Here is a 15410-nt window from a genome sequence, read left to right as displayed (position 1 = left end):
GCTATGTTTATTCATTAAGCAACTGCAAATATAGTTCAGTAGTTTGAATTTATGGTAGTCCCTCAAGTTTTAAGCATTTAGGCATTTTGAATTAAAATTATGTTTTTAAATTTTTCTTTCTACATGTAGGAATGATTTGAGTCTTTTAAAAATCATTTTCATTATTCGGTACAGTTGAAAATATTATAAATTCAGAGACATAACTTTTTTAACATTATAAATTATTTTAAAAATTTTAAAAACTTTTGACTTTCAATACTACTGAAAATCAAAAAATAGGATATTATACAAAGATTTCTTAAGTAGTAACTAAAGAATGATTAGCTTTTTTATTGTTGGCAAAGTATTTCTGTACCCTTTAACATTTGGATTTGGGATCTACAACAAAAATCTTTTTATATGCCACATAATATTATTTAAAATGTAATTTAAGTGGATTTTAAAATGTTCTTATAAGTACTTTTAAAAATCATATCAATTAAATTTTGCAAAATAGAAGACATTTTTATATAACATTTATACTTAAAGCCTTTCATACTCATACATGTTAATAAAATATACTTTACCAGTACTTAGGCATTGCTCCCATATGTGTAGTTTTGTAATGATCTTAACTATATTTTCTCTAATTATGAGTTTTTCAGACCCTGGGCCTTTCCTAACTACTCAATTCCAACTAAGAGAGGAGATATCATATACCACAAGATGTCACTGTAGGTTTCCCAGCAACCTTTATAGAAGAAATGAATGACCCTTGAGACAAGGGTTAACTATTGGATAACAATTGCTCTAGTCTTCCCAAGATGCTTATGTTTTCTAGTCAGGCTTGCCCTCCTCAGACTGCATCTGTCCTCATTCACCATCATTAGGCCAGTAGATATAGAAACTTACGCTTGAATAAAACAGAATAAAAATAAAATAGGGCAAGAATGGGGTTCAAAGATGCTTCTCAACAGTTATATTAAGCTTGGCCATGTAAAGAAACCAAAGCCAGGGCAGTCTCCAAGATGTGAATTATGGCCTATTCCAGATGCGACTTTGCAATGGTGGAAATTTGGAACTAACAGGTAGAAGAGAATCTAACATGTCTTTATGGTGATTTCAGGTGAATGCTTACATTGATACATTGTGTATATTCACATATACTGTAAACTCTTGTTAATTTGCACCAGGAAAACAAACATTCTTTTTATTAAGGATACTAATTTTAAATATTTTAATGATACCTATCAATTTAGATAACACTATTGGAGTCCTGGTGTGGCTCTGTGGGCTAATGCATCAGACTGCAAAGTTGTCTGAACTGCCAGGTCGGTGGTTCAAGCTCATCAGCTGCTCCTTGGAAACTCTATACAGGGTTGCTATGGGTCACAATCAATTCAACAGCACTTAACAACAACAACTTAAGATTGTTGTTGGAGTCTTGTTATGGTGTTGTAGGATAAGCATTGGACTGCATGGTCAGTTTGAACCACAGTTCAAACCTACACACCACTCCTCCAAAATCTACACAGTGTTGCTGAGTCGGAATTGACTTGACAGTGCTTATCCTATGACGCCACACCAGAACTCCAAGTATCATTATAGAAGAAAATAAAAATTCATAACCTGTATTTAATGATGTCATGGAATTATTGGATTTGTGTGATGATGATATTGTAATTATGTTTACAAAGAATTCTCATATTTTAGATACACACTGCAATATTTATGTAAGAAATGAAATACTACCTGAAATTTACTTTAAAATAATCTTAGCAATGAGGACAGGGAATTAGATGCTGAGTTATAGATAAACCCAAGCCAGCCATAAATAGACATTTGATGAAATGGGGTGATGGGTATGCATATATGTTGGAAATATCCACCAGTAAAAAATAAGGAAAGTATAAATCTGGATTCAAGCAGAAGTATATGTATCTTGATCTTCTTTATCTGAAATGAAGAAACAATTGCTTATGACATAAGCCCTAAAATTTCAGGGATGTACTCTCAAAAATCTTTCTCTGTGTATCACTTATTCATTCGTATATCTTAATATTTCTAGAGTGTCTCATATTTTCAGATTATACCACTCCTTAGAAGCAATGTGCTCTCTAGGTCTGTCATTGGTTTTATAAACAAAGGGTTTTCATTTGTGTCACAAATTTAACTTTAAAATTTACAGAAGGTGATCCAACTTTCTAGTTTTTCAGGATTTATTGAACAAGTGTATTCACTGATAACCATACCTTGCACAATCATGTCGAATTCTGTTAAGTGTTAAGATTCCTCTCTTATAGATGTGCCTCCATTTCTTTGATGATTTACTGTGTTCTGCTTTGAAACTTTCTCAGCATTCATTTCAGTTTCTCTCTGAGGACTGACGACCAGACCAAACAGAAGTTCCTGTTTTTGTAGACACTTTGTTGTGTTTGTGTGCCATCAAGTCAGTTAGAACTCATAGAGACCCTGTAGAGGCTTTTTGAAGCTGAAAATGTTCATGGAAACAGAAATCCTAATCTTTCTCTGAGGAGCAGACCATGGGTTGGAACTGTCAACCTTTTGGTAAGCAGTCCAGTACTTATTCTACAGTGCCTCCAGCACACCTCAGACACGTTGTTGTTGTTGTAAAGGGCTGTCGAATTGGTCTCAACTCATAGTGACTTTGTATAGGGTTTCTGAAGAGCAGCTGGTAGATTTGAACCACGGACCTTTAGGTTAGCAGTCTAATGCTTGTTCTACAGCGCCACACCACGGCGCCCCATTATCTACTACAAAATAGAATTGTATTGTATTCCTCTGTGTTTTATCTAATACTAATTTGCTTCATAATTTCTGCTTACTCATAGGAGCCAAATGGTATTTTGAATTTATTCAATTCACTTATTTATCTAAAATACAAGATTACTTTATATAGATTATTTTAGATTAGAATTAGATATTTTTAGATTCTTTTGTCTATCTAAAAATTTCCGTTTAAAACCAGATTCTGACTCGTGGAAACCCCGTGTGAGTTAGAGTAGAACAGTGCTTCATAGGGTTTTCGTAGCTGATCTTTTGGGAATGAGATCATCAGGTTTTTCTTCTGTGGTCCCTCTGGGTGGATTCCTGGGAATAGCTGTGAGCTCATAAACCATTTGTACCACCCGAGACCTAAGGGAGAAAGATGAGGCTTTCTGCTACCTTGCAGATTTAAAGTCTTGGAAACCTTACACAGGGTTGCTATGAGTCAGAACAGACAAGATAGCACTTAACAACAACAAAAGGATACAACTAGCAGGAAAATTGTTCTAGCTCACACATATTCACTTGACTATGTATTCTTATTCATGTAATTATACATACATTTAAACCTTTATATACTAAGCAAGAGGACTCCTGGTATAGGATAAGCACTGGACTACTAATAACAAGTTTGAGAGTTCAAACCCACCAGTTGCTCCTTAGAAACCCAATACAGGGTCACTCTGAGTTGAAACTTAACAACAACATAATGAGCGCCACTCCAGGACACCCCATCATCTACTACAAAATAGAATTTTATTGTATTCCTCTGTGTTTTATCCAATACTAATTTGCTTCATAATTTCTGCTTACTCATAGGAGCCAAATGGTATTTTTGAATTTAACAACAACATAAGGAACATACAAAATCTATTTAACTTTTTAGTCCTTATTTCTTTACTAGGCCATTAAATACAGTGACATTTTTCTACAATTCCCTTGCATTACACTTAAATTTCACTTTTTGATCCACATCATAATTTTTGTAATAAAATATTTATTATTATTTTTGTTCATTAGTCTACCTGATTAAGTAAAGTACTACACATTTTGGGCAGGGCATTCTACATTTTAGATGTAAAGTTATGGTGAAATTCAATGGCTTCTTTCATTCTACTCTGCATTGGACTTTCACAATTATCAGCAAGTACTATGTATGGAAAACCTTACTGAAGACTTTCTTGAGGTTACATATTCAAATTACTCTAAAAACTACCTTCCCCCGCCCCTTGAGTGTTTACAATTTAAGTGGTACAGCAGTAGATCTGTGAAATAACAGATTTATGTACTTAGTTCCTGAAATCTGAGTGTACAACATGGTGAGGGAGATAGACATATAAACATAATTATAGTAAATAGTTTTGACAATGACAATTGTCCCAATACTTACAATAAAGTATACTAGATTTATTTTGCATTAACATAAGAAAAATGCAATACCAAAAGTCATAAATTTTAGATTGAGAATTCTTTTAATAACAGATTAGTATTTACTTTTGCTAAGGTATTTTTAAGGAGCTCTGGTAGCGTAGTGGTTACAAATCGGGCTGCGAACTGCAAGGTCAGCGGTTCGAAACTACCAGCTGATCCGTGGGAGAAAGATGAGGCTTTCTGCTCCCATAAAGATTTATAGCCTTGGAAACCCTATACAGGGTCGCTATGAGTAGGAACCGACTCCACAACAACAACAAGGAATTTTTATAGAACATCACATTCTGCCTATGGGTAAAAGCTAGGGGACAAAGAGCCCTAATTTGTACCCATGGGCATTAATGACAAAGATTTATAAATTATATTAGATTGAATATAATAGTCTTTTCTAACTTCACCTGAGAAAGTGTTACCCATATTTATTACCTAGACTGAGTTAGTTCTGAACTGCCATTTTACTGAGAATGTTTGACCTCTTCTATAGTAACATTTTATGCCTAATGTTCATTTATGCCTAATGTTCATGCCTAGATTTTCACAAAATCTAGGTGAAAGAATATCAGAATAAGAAAGAATTATCTTATCCAGTCACCTCATTTTATAGAGAAGGAAACTGAAGAAACACTAAACTGCTTGCCCCAGGTCACTCAACCAGTTTGTGGGATTAGAATTTAATTCAAGATAAGAAAAAGATATTCTCGGTATTTTTGTTAGTGATAACTTTGAGTAGACATTGGCAGTGGATATTAACAGGGTAGTGCATGGAAAATAAGTTTGCTCATGAAATGTTTTTCCTCTTACTCAGCTTTTTATATTAAGTCAACATCTCTATCATTCTTTCCCCTGTACATACCAGTAGAAGATACAGTCTAAAACCCAGTTATTAAGAAAATTAATAAAGAAAAATCTACCATCATTTTTCATCAACATTTCTCAATATGTTAATGTCATGTAACATAATCACCAGCTCAATTTATCCTAGGCTTAGTGAAATGGCTCAGTCACTGCTCTTGACTCAGCCATGGGCAGCGTACCACATTCAATATCACATGCAAAAAAAAAAAAAATTTCAAGCACATGCTTGGTTTTCCTCTCTCTAGTTACCTTTTCGTGTGCCTTTTAGGGTGAAAACTTTCAGCTGTACTTACATTGACTGCTGACCTATTTTAGGCAAGAAATGACCTCCATAAAAAATCCCAATCATGAGTTGTGCCTATATATAAATAGGAGGACTCTGATTTTTGTACTGTAGCCAATTCTAAACTTAGATTCTTACAAGAGGAAAACACAAGCTAGCTAGCTAGCTGAGGCTAATGCACATGCAATATTTTTTCCTGAGGATGAAGGAGGAAGGCTACAGATCTACAGAATCCAGTTTTCAGGCTGTAACATTCTGTCGGTAGCTCCTTTTCAACCAGCAATTTTACACTTGATTGACCTGTAAATAATTCAAATAGGCTTTCTTATTTGGAAGACAGAGCTAATTTCTATTCTGATTGACTAGCAAAAGCAATTTTGCACATTTTTTACTTTCTATATCACGCAAATAGTTAAACACTTCCAGCTACAGCTGAGTCTCCGCTTTAAAAATAGAAAATGCTTCTGCAGTTCTCGCCCATCCCCCATCCTGCACCTACCAGCCCTGCTCCAAGTGTCTCTGAATAAGGTTCAATGTCCTGGCCATTCTCCTGTTAGCGCGCAGGAACCTTTGTGAAAGTCTGAAGGGAAGCAAAACATAATTAGGAATCCAGTCGCTGTTATTTCTTCTGACTAGAGCACTTGCACCTAAGGCACCTGGTTGTCGCAGACAGAAACCCAATCAAACTATGTCTGCAGATATTGCTGTTGAAGGGGACTGCATTAAGCACATCCTCATGAAAAGAAGGCTAGAGAGTATAGAGGAATGTTCTTCTAAACGAAAGGCTAGCTGGGCTATTCTGACCAGTCAAGGTTAGTATAGCAGTCATTTCAAATCTATTGGTGTCCTGAAATAAATGATATCGGCCTGTTTATGTTGATACTAACGTTAAACTTTCCAGAATGCAGATTCTGAAATGTAAATGTGTAGCTTGGCAAAGAACTGCCCTGTCTTTTCATCTCTTTGTGTATGGGAACTGCATCTACCGCGTTATGGCTGTATGTTAAACATGGACTGGTAAACTCTGAAACTTGGTTTTTGTTTACCTTGTCATTTCAGTGAGTGTTTCTAAACTGGTATGGCAACAAAGAGATGTTACTAGTTACTTGGAAAAGATAGCTTATAGACTATTAAATATGAAAATTAAAAATCGTTTAAATTATACCATTAGGCAGGATTCAAGTAATGAATGGAAGTAATGTGGATTCAAGTAATGAACAGAACAACCTTCTTAAAGTGCTTTGACACAAAGCCATTAAGCTTAATGATAGGAAAATATGGAAGTATAAAGAAGAATTAGGACAATTCCAAAGAGGAGCTGTGTCAGGGGGAAAAAACAAATGTTTTTAAAGAGTAACCTATATATTAGCATAAAATTTAGTAGAAAACCAGTATTGGCAACAATATACTAAAATAGTGGAAATTCAGATTCAGATATAAAAATCACAATAAAACCATAAGGATTACACTATGTACTATGAAATAGTTGTAGTCTGAAGAATTTATTTATAAATGATTATAAAATTTTAAAACATGGAAGCTCTGGTAGATGCTGTGAAGCAGTAAGAGTCTAGGAGGAATGCAGACAATTATTATAGAAATAAAGAATACCTCCTCATTCCTTAAATAATGTATAAATTATCTACATATACATTTGACCACTGGTATAGCACTGTGGGTTAATGTGTTGGGCTTCAAAGTCACTTTGAACAGCAAGTTTGGTGGTTCAAGCTCACCAGCTGCTCCTCAGAAACCCATACAGAGTCACTATGGGTCAGAATCGACTCAACAGCACTTAACAAAATAGACACCTGATGTGGTGTTTTAGTATCAGCACTGGACTTTGAACCACAAGATTGGTGATTCAAACCTACCAGCTATTTCTGTGAAACCTTATACAGGGTCATTATGAGTTGGAACCCACTCCATCGCACTTAGTAACAACAACATTAATAAAATAATGGGGTTGGGGGAAATGACATAAAAGACAAAAACAATAATTCAATTATTCACCTGGGTGAGTCTCATACTTCTTCAGTGCAAATAAACTCAAGAGGAAGTTGAAAAAGGTTTTTAAAAACCTAACTTCATGCATATATATATTTAGATAATTTTTTAGAAAAAGTTTAAATATATTGAAATAGAATAAAAGAGAATTTCCCTATATCTTGTCAAAAAAGAATAAGTCTTAGCAAATTTTGTTGCAAATTTTTCCAACATTATGAATAAGAACGTAAACAGACCTAATCTTGCTAGAGGTAATTTGATCATATTGCTGTTGTTAAATGCCATCAAGGAGGTTCCAACTCAAAGGATTTCTAAGGAGCAGCTGGTGGGTTAGCAGTTCAGTGCTTATCTTACATTGCCACATCACTGGTGTTGTTTGAATTAGTTCCAGCCCATAACAACCCTGTATAGGGTTTCTGAGGAGCTGCTGATGAGTTTGAATTGCCAACCTTGCAGTCCAGTGCATTATTCTACAGTGCCACACCAGGTTGTTCAAGCTCCTGGTTTCCAAGAAGTGGCTGGTGGGCTCGAATCACAGACCTTGTGGTTCGAAGTCCAGTGTTTATCATATATAGCCACTATTTTATAAGTAGTCATTTAAAATAATGTAGAATTATATTTTGATGTGAAACCATGAAATATTATTGAATGAAAACAAACAGATTTAAAAGAACATGAGTAACATGGTTGCATCTTCATTTGAAAATGCATGTGTATTTAGCAAAAAACCTGAAAGGATATACACCTAATTAGGCAATGGTTATATTTTAAAAATTACATTATTAGTGATATTTTATTTATCTAAGTTTCTTTATTGTTTTGTTTCATATTGTTGTTGTTGTTAAGTGCTGTGGAGTTGGTTCTGACTCATAGTGACCCGGTATAGAGTATAGGAGCAGCTGGTGGGTTTGAACCACCAACCTTGTGGTTAGTAGTCCAGTGCATATCTTATAGCGCCACACAAGAACTCCTCTATTTCATATACCCCTGTTAAAATCAGGCAGGTAATACACCAATTGTTTCAGTAATGCTGTACTGTTGCTACTATTTCAAATATTGATATCAATATATGAAAATGTAAAAAATAACACCATTTTCATCATCTCAAACATGTCAATTTTCAGGAGGTAACTCTTCAGTTGTTTAGTTAATAAATTGTTGTTGTTTTTTGTTAAATGCCATCGAGTCAGTTCTGACTCACAGTGACCTTACATAGGGTTTCTGGTAGGTTTGAACCCCTGACCTTGCAGTTCAAACAGACATTGCGGTCCACTGCTAATTCTATTGTACCTGTGATATTTATTATGTACTTATTATATATCAGGAGTCCTGGGGTAGCACTGTAGGAGAAAGCACTGGACCACAAGGTCGGTTGTTCAAACCTACCAGCCACTCCTCAAAAATCCTGTACAGGATCCCTATGAGTCAGAACTGATTCAATAGCACTTAACATCAATATAACATAGTTATGTATTAATAACCTATAGAAGTTTTTAGGTAGTGCAAACAGTAAAGGTTGATGGCCAATGGAAAGGTTGATGGTTCAAACCCATCAAAGGTATCTGGGAAGCAAGGTCTAGTAATCTGCTTCTTAAGGCCACAGCCATGAAAACCTTCTGGAGTATAGGTCTTCTCTGTACATACATGATGTGGCCATGATTTGGAATCAACTTGGTAGGTACCTGGCAAACAACTGTATACTGTAAACTACTGTAAACTTTAGGGATGATGAGAGCATATTATATTAGAAAAGTTCTTTGCACTTTCAAAGCAATTAAGTTTACCTCCTGAGTTTGCCAGTCACTGTTGTAACTTGAGGCAAGCCATTCAGAACTGTAGGTAAAGGTGGTGACTGGAACAATCTTTAAGTTGCAAACACCGCCCCACCTCCCCAATTCAGATAAATAAACCCTTGATAACAACAATGCATCAGCAAAATGCCTTCAACTCTGTTGTCCTCCTGTCCTTGTCTGCTACCTTTCATATTTATGACACCTTGGTATCTCGTCATTCCACACTTCATCTAGAGCCCCCTCAGACTCATGATTGGGAGAAAGTGCTCCCTTCTGCCCTTCATTGCTATGCCTCTGCATGTTATCACACTTGAGTAAGGATATTGGGCTGTACCAGGTTAATTGAAACTTCAAATTGGTGCTCCCCTTCAAGTGGCACCCTGGGCCATATCTGGAATATACCTTTGAAAACATTTACTATCGTCAAACCTCAGTACAATGTAAATAATAATAATGGCTTTATTAAGAACATAGTATGTACCAGACACTTTTCACATCAGAACTAATTTAATCCTTACCACAACTTAGATATGTTATGTCCCATTTTATAGCTGAGGATACTGCTATACTGATTTAGCCATTTAAGGATATTTACTAATATGGGACAGTGTCAGATGCCCAAAGCAAGCATGTCTTCTTCCACAGCCCCTACTTGTAATTCCATTATTCAACTACACACAGTCTCTCAGACTCAGGGTTTTTATGAGGATAAGTGTGGTCATGTTATGAGAAAGCAGGAAAATCTGATTTAAGAATGGTTTAAGATTCAAAGAACTGCACTTGCAGCAGAGGGAGGACACAGGTACTAACTTAACTACACACAAAGGTCCTGGGGTTAACAGGAGGAAGGAGCACTTTTTTGGAGGTATCAGAGGGTTTCTCGGTCAGATGTAGATCAAGGAGAAATCATTTTATTCTGTTGGGAAAGAATCTTACTTCACAAAATGACATGCTCAAAAATGATACACTAGTTTCCAAGTTAAATCTGGCTTCAAGTTCCCATCCACAAGATGTCTGGGGATTACATAAATCGTTTTTATAGTGTCTCTTTCCATCCTCCCTGTCAGAGTTAGTTTGTAAGTTGGAGTTTAATGCTGGCCCATTAGAGATAACTAGTTGACCTTCCACTGGCTTCATGTTCATACACTCACTAACCAAGTCCATTTCAAACTTTGAAAAAGTCCACAAATGCTATTACCTCCACTCCAATCTTGGGATAAACTCTATGCTGAAGGTGGCAACACAAGACTGCCTCATTCTTTAGGATATTACTTCCTTTCAGGAGCATGACCAAGGCATGGACCTAGTTTTCTGCAATTACTGGAACTAGCAAACTTCCAGAATATTCCTTTTCCAGAATGAAAAACCCATCTGTATTCGCGCCTCCCTATCCCTCTCTGAATACCTTTTACTTTTCCTCTCTCAATGTTTTTCCTCCTTTCCCTTTATTCCTTTTTCTCTTTCTCTCCCTTTCCTCATTTCATCAATGTACTTCCCCTGAATGTTCTTCCTCTTAAGTGAACAGGAGCTCACTTCATTTGAGAGAAGCTATATTCAAGCATCTTCTACTGTTTCCTACAAGCATGTAATTGCAAAGGACCAAAAAAACATGTTGATTTCAACTCATGGAGACCCCATAAGATTTTCAATGACTGTGATCTTTTGGGTAGATTAACAGAAGCCAACATTCTGGTTAGTAGCCAAGTGTTTCATCACTTGCTCCACTAGGGGGGCCACTTTAAGCAAGAAATTACAAAGGACAGAGTGTAGGGATTAAAAGGAGAACAAAACCAAAGCTATTCCTCAATACATGACTCTGCAACACTAAAAGAGAATAACACAGGAATGGAGATTATATGAAAAAAAGAAAGAAAACTAGCTCTTTTGTGGACATGTTTTACTTACACAGGGAATATGTGAAGGAAGTAGAAGAAAATAAATGAAAAAAGGAAGATCTAGCCCATAATGCAGATAATTAAATCAAATGTAAGATTGGTTTGTTTGTGATAGGATAATATCCATGCACCTACAGGGAAGTCCAGTAAATACCACTATTATTCAAATTTATGCATCAACCACTAAAGCCAGTGAGGATGAAATAGAAGAATTTTACCAACTTTTTCAATCTGAAATTGATCAAACATGCAATCAAGATGTATGGATCCTTATTGGTGATTAGAATGCAAAGGTTGGGAGCAAAGAAGGAGGATCAGTTGTTGGAAAATATGGCCTTGATGATAGAAATGATGCTGGAGAATGCATTATAGAATTCTGCAAAACCAATGATTTGTTCATTTCAAATAACTTCTTTAGACAGCATAAGAGACAACTTATACACATAGACCTCACCAGATGGAATACATAGAAATCAAATTGACTACATCTACAGAAAGAGACAATGGAAAAGCTCCATATCATCAGTCAAAACAAGGTCAGGGGCAGACTGTGGAACAGACCATCAATTGCTCATACAAATTCAAATTGAAGCTGAAGAAAATGAAAACAAGTCCATGAGAGCCAAAATAGGACCTTGAATATATCCCACCTGAATTTAGAGTTCACCTGAAGAACAGACTTGATACATTAAACACTAAAGACTGAAGACCAGAAGAGTTGTGGGATGACACAAAAAACATCATACACGAAGAAAGCAAAACATCATTAAGAACACAAGAAAGAAGGAAAAGGCCAAAATGGATGTCATAAGAGACACTGAAACTTGCTCCCCAGTGTAGAAATGCTAAAACAAATGGAAGAAATGAGGAGGTCCAAGAGCTGAACAGAAAATTTCAAAGATCAGCTCGAGAAAATAAAGCCAAATATTGCAACAAAATATGGAAAGATCTGGAGTCAGAAAACCAAAAAGGAAGAACACGCTCAGCATTTCTCAAGCTGGGGGAACTGAAGAAAATATTCAAGCCTTGACTTTTATTGAAAGATTCTCTGGGCAAATTATTGAATGATGCAGAAAGCATCAAGAGATGATGAAAGGAATACACATGATCACTGTACCAAAAGGAAATTATTATGTTCAACCATTTCAAGAGGTAGTATATGATCAAGACCCAATGATCCTGAAGGAGGAAGTCCAAGGTGCATGGAAGGAATTGGCAAAGAACAAGGCCCCAGGAATTGATGGAATCAAAATAGAAATCTTTCAAGAAAGTGAGGTGGCACAGGAGGCACTCACTTATCTCTGCTAAGAAATTTGGGAGACAACTATCTGGCCAACTGATTGGAAGAGATCCATATTTTTACCCATTCCAAAGAGAGGTGACCCAAGGGAATGAGGAAATCATCAAACAATCTCTTTGCTATCTCATGTGAGTAAAGTTTTGCTAAAGGTAATAAAGAAACGGTTGCAATCATACATTGACAGAGAACTTCCAGAGGCTCAAGCCAGATTCAAAAGAGGCTGTGGAATGAGGGATATCATTACTGATGTCCGATGGATCTTGGCTGAAAGCAGAGAATATCAGAAAGATGTTTACCTGTGCTTTACTGACTACGCAAAGGCTTTTGATCGTGTGGATCATGACAAGCTATGGACAACATTGCGAAGTATGAGTATTCCAGAACACTTAATTGTGCTCAGGAGGAATCTGTACCTGTACCAAGAAGCAGTTGTTCAAACAGAACATGGGAATACTGAATAGTTTAAAATTAAAAAAGGTGTGCGACAAGGTTGTATTCTTTCACTATACTTATTCAAACTGTATGCTGAGCAAATAATACAAGAAGCTGGGTTCTATGAAGAAAAATGTGGCATCAGGGTTGGAGGAAGATTCATTAACAACCTGTGATATGCAGATGATACAACCTTGCTTGCTAAAAGTGAAGAGAACTTAAAACATTTACTGATGAAGATCAAAGAGCACAGCCTTTGGTATGGATTACCTTTCAACGTCAAGAAAACAAAAATCCTCACCAGTGGACCAATAAACAATATTCATATAAATGGAGAAAAGATTGAAGTTGTCAAGGACTTCATACTTCTTGGATCAGCTGTCAACACTCATGGAAGGAGCAGTCAGGAAATCAAATGATGTATTGCATTAGGCAAATCTGCTGCACACGACCTTTTTAAAGTGTTGAAGAGCAAAGATGTCAGCTTGAGGACTAATGTTCACCTGACCCAAGCCATGGTATTTTCAATAACCTCATATGCATGTGAAAGTTGCACAGTGAATAAGGAAGACTGTAGAAGAATTGATGCATTTGAGTTATGGTGCTGGAGGAGAATATTGAAAGTACTATGGGATGCCCATAGAACCAACAAATCTGTGTTGGAAGAAGTGCAGCCAGAGTGCTCCTTGGAGGCCAGGATGGCCAAACTTCCTGTCTCATACTTTGGCCATATTGTCAGGAGGGACCAGTCACTGGAGAAGGATATCATGTTTGGTAAGGTGGAGGCTCAAGGAAAAAGAGGAAGACCCCCCAACAAGATGGATTAGTCAAGTGACAGCATTGATGGACTCAAGCATGGCAACAGTGGTGAGCTTGGCCCAGGATCAGGCAGTGTTTCTTTCTGCTGTTCATAAGGTCGCTATGGATCGGTACTGACTTGATGGTACTTAACAACAACAACAATGGCTAGTGTTGGTAGGGTGGAGGGTCAGAGAAAAAGAGGAAGATACCCAAAGAGATAGATTTACCAAGTGGCAGCATCGATGGACTCAAGTGTGGCAACAGTAGTGAGGTTGGCCCAGGATCGGGCAGTGATTTGTTCTGCTGAGTATAGGGTCACTATGAGTTGGTACCAACTCGATGGCACCTAACAACAACAACCACATATTCAATAGGTATCTATTAAAATTTGAGCCTTAGACTCAATTTTTAGTCATAGAGGTGTTTTCTGGGTGACTCTGTTGAGCAGACTAGGCATGGAAATCTCTCCTGTATTCTGCAAGCCAGGACATGCCTCCACAGATGGTAGAGTTGGGGGAAGGACATGTCTGCCTAATAAGGAAAGAGTGACTTTTAAAAATTCTCCAAAAGACACCTTATGGGCTATCTGAAGATCTGTTGTTTGGGGATGCTTAGATGTGGCAATCTCAATTAATATATGTGAGATGGTGGGATACAGATTGATGTAAAAAAATATATATATGGGCGATATTTGTCAAGTACCAAGTGTTAACTTCTACCATTCATCTACCAGTTTGTTTTACTGTGGTAATTTGTGTGCAACTGTGATGCTGGAAGTTATTTTGAATACCAGCAGTGTCACCCATGGTAGACAAGTTTCAGCAGAACTTCCAGACTAAGACAGACTAAGAAAAAGGAGAGGCAGACCACTTCTGAATGGCTAGCCTTATAAAAGCAGTGAAACACTGTAAGGCATAGTGCTGGAAGATAAGCCTCTCAGGTTGGAAGGCACTCAAAATGTGACTGAGGAAAAGCTGACTCCTTAAAGAGTTGACCTTAATGATATGAATAGAACAAACCTTTGAGGGCCTTCATTTTGCTAATGGGGTACAACTCAACATGGGAAGAAACCACTGCAACTATCCATTAATAGCATGTATGAAGTATGTGTCTAGGAAAACTGGAAGTCATCGAAATGAAGTGGAACACATAAAGATCAATATTCTTGGCATTAGGGAGCTGAAACAGACTAAAATTGGCCACTTTGAATCAGACACTCCTATGATTTATTATGCCAGGAACAACAAGCTAAAAAGAAATGACTTTCCATTAATCATCAAAAAGAACATTTCAAGATCTGTCTTGAAGTATAAGGCTTTCTGTGATAGGATAACAGCCATACAACTAAAAGGAAGACCAGTTAATACCACTACTACTAAAATTTATGCACCAACTAGTAAGCCTGTGATGATGAAATTGAAGAATTCTACCAAACTCTTTAGTCTGAAATTGATGAAACGTGCAATCAAGTTGCATTGATTGGAATGCAAAAGTTGAAAACAGCAGAAGGATTGGTAGTTAGAGATTATAGAGTTGTTAACAGAAATGATGCTGGAGATCACATGATAGAATTTTACAAACTTTTGTTCATTGCAAGTCCCTTTTTAAAGCAACTTACAAGGTGACTATAGCAGGATCGGGCAGTGTTTTGTTCTGCTGTGAATATGGTTGCTATGAGTTGGTACCCACATGATGGCACCTAAGAACAACATAGCAGTCCAGGAGCGGAGGTCCCTGGGACCATCAAGGGAGAAGAGCAGAGTGCGGGACCCTACCCAGAGAAGCAATGACACCAGAAATGGAGGCAGAGATGATGATGTGGAGATATGGAGTGGCTGGGGACTCTA

General features: G+C 36.9%; 1 protein-coding gene across 2 annotated transcripts in view; it reads left to right on the top strand.

The window, feature by feature from the left end:
- ASB5 (ankyrin repeat and SOCS box containing 5) overlaps positions 1 to 15410 on the top strand; it is a 67850-nt gene that overhangs the window by 24199 nt on the left and 28241 nt on the right. Inside the window, exon 1 of one of the 2 annotated variants that reach the window (XM_006834413.1) lies at positions 857 to 1067. The exons of the other annotated variant lie outside the window; for it this stretch is intronic. Coding sequence (XP_006834476.1) covers positions 1031 to 1067 — 37 coding nt within the window. The 5' untranslated portion in view covers positions 857 to 1030. Of the gene's footprint in view, positions 1 to 856; positions 1068 to 15410 lie in introns of those variants that run through there. 2 annotated transcript variants of the gene reach the window in all.

Source organism: Chrysochloris asiatica, unplaced genomic scaffold, assembly GCF_000296735.1.
Source record: "Chrysochloris asiatica unplaced genomic scaffold, ChrAsi1.0 scaffold00011, whole genome shotgun sequence".
NCBI lineage: Eukaryota > Metazoa > Chordata > Mammalia > Afrosoricida > Chrysochloridae > Chrysochloris > Chrysochloris asiatica.
Note: the sequence above shows the minus strand (reverse complement) of the source record. Positions and strands in the feature narration are given on the sequence as shown.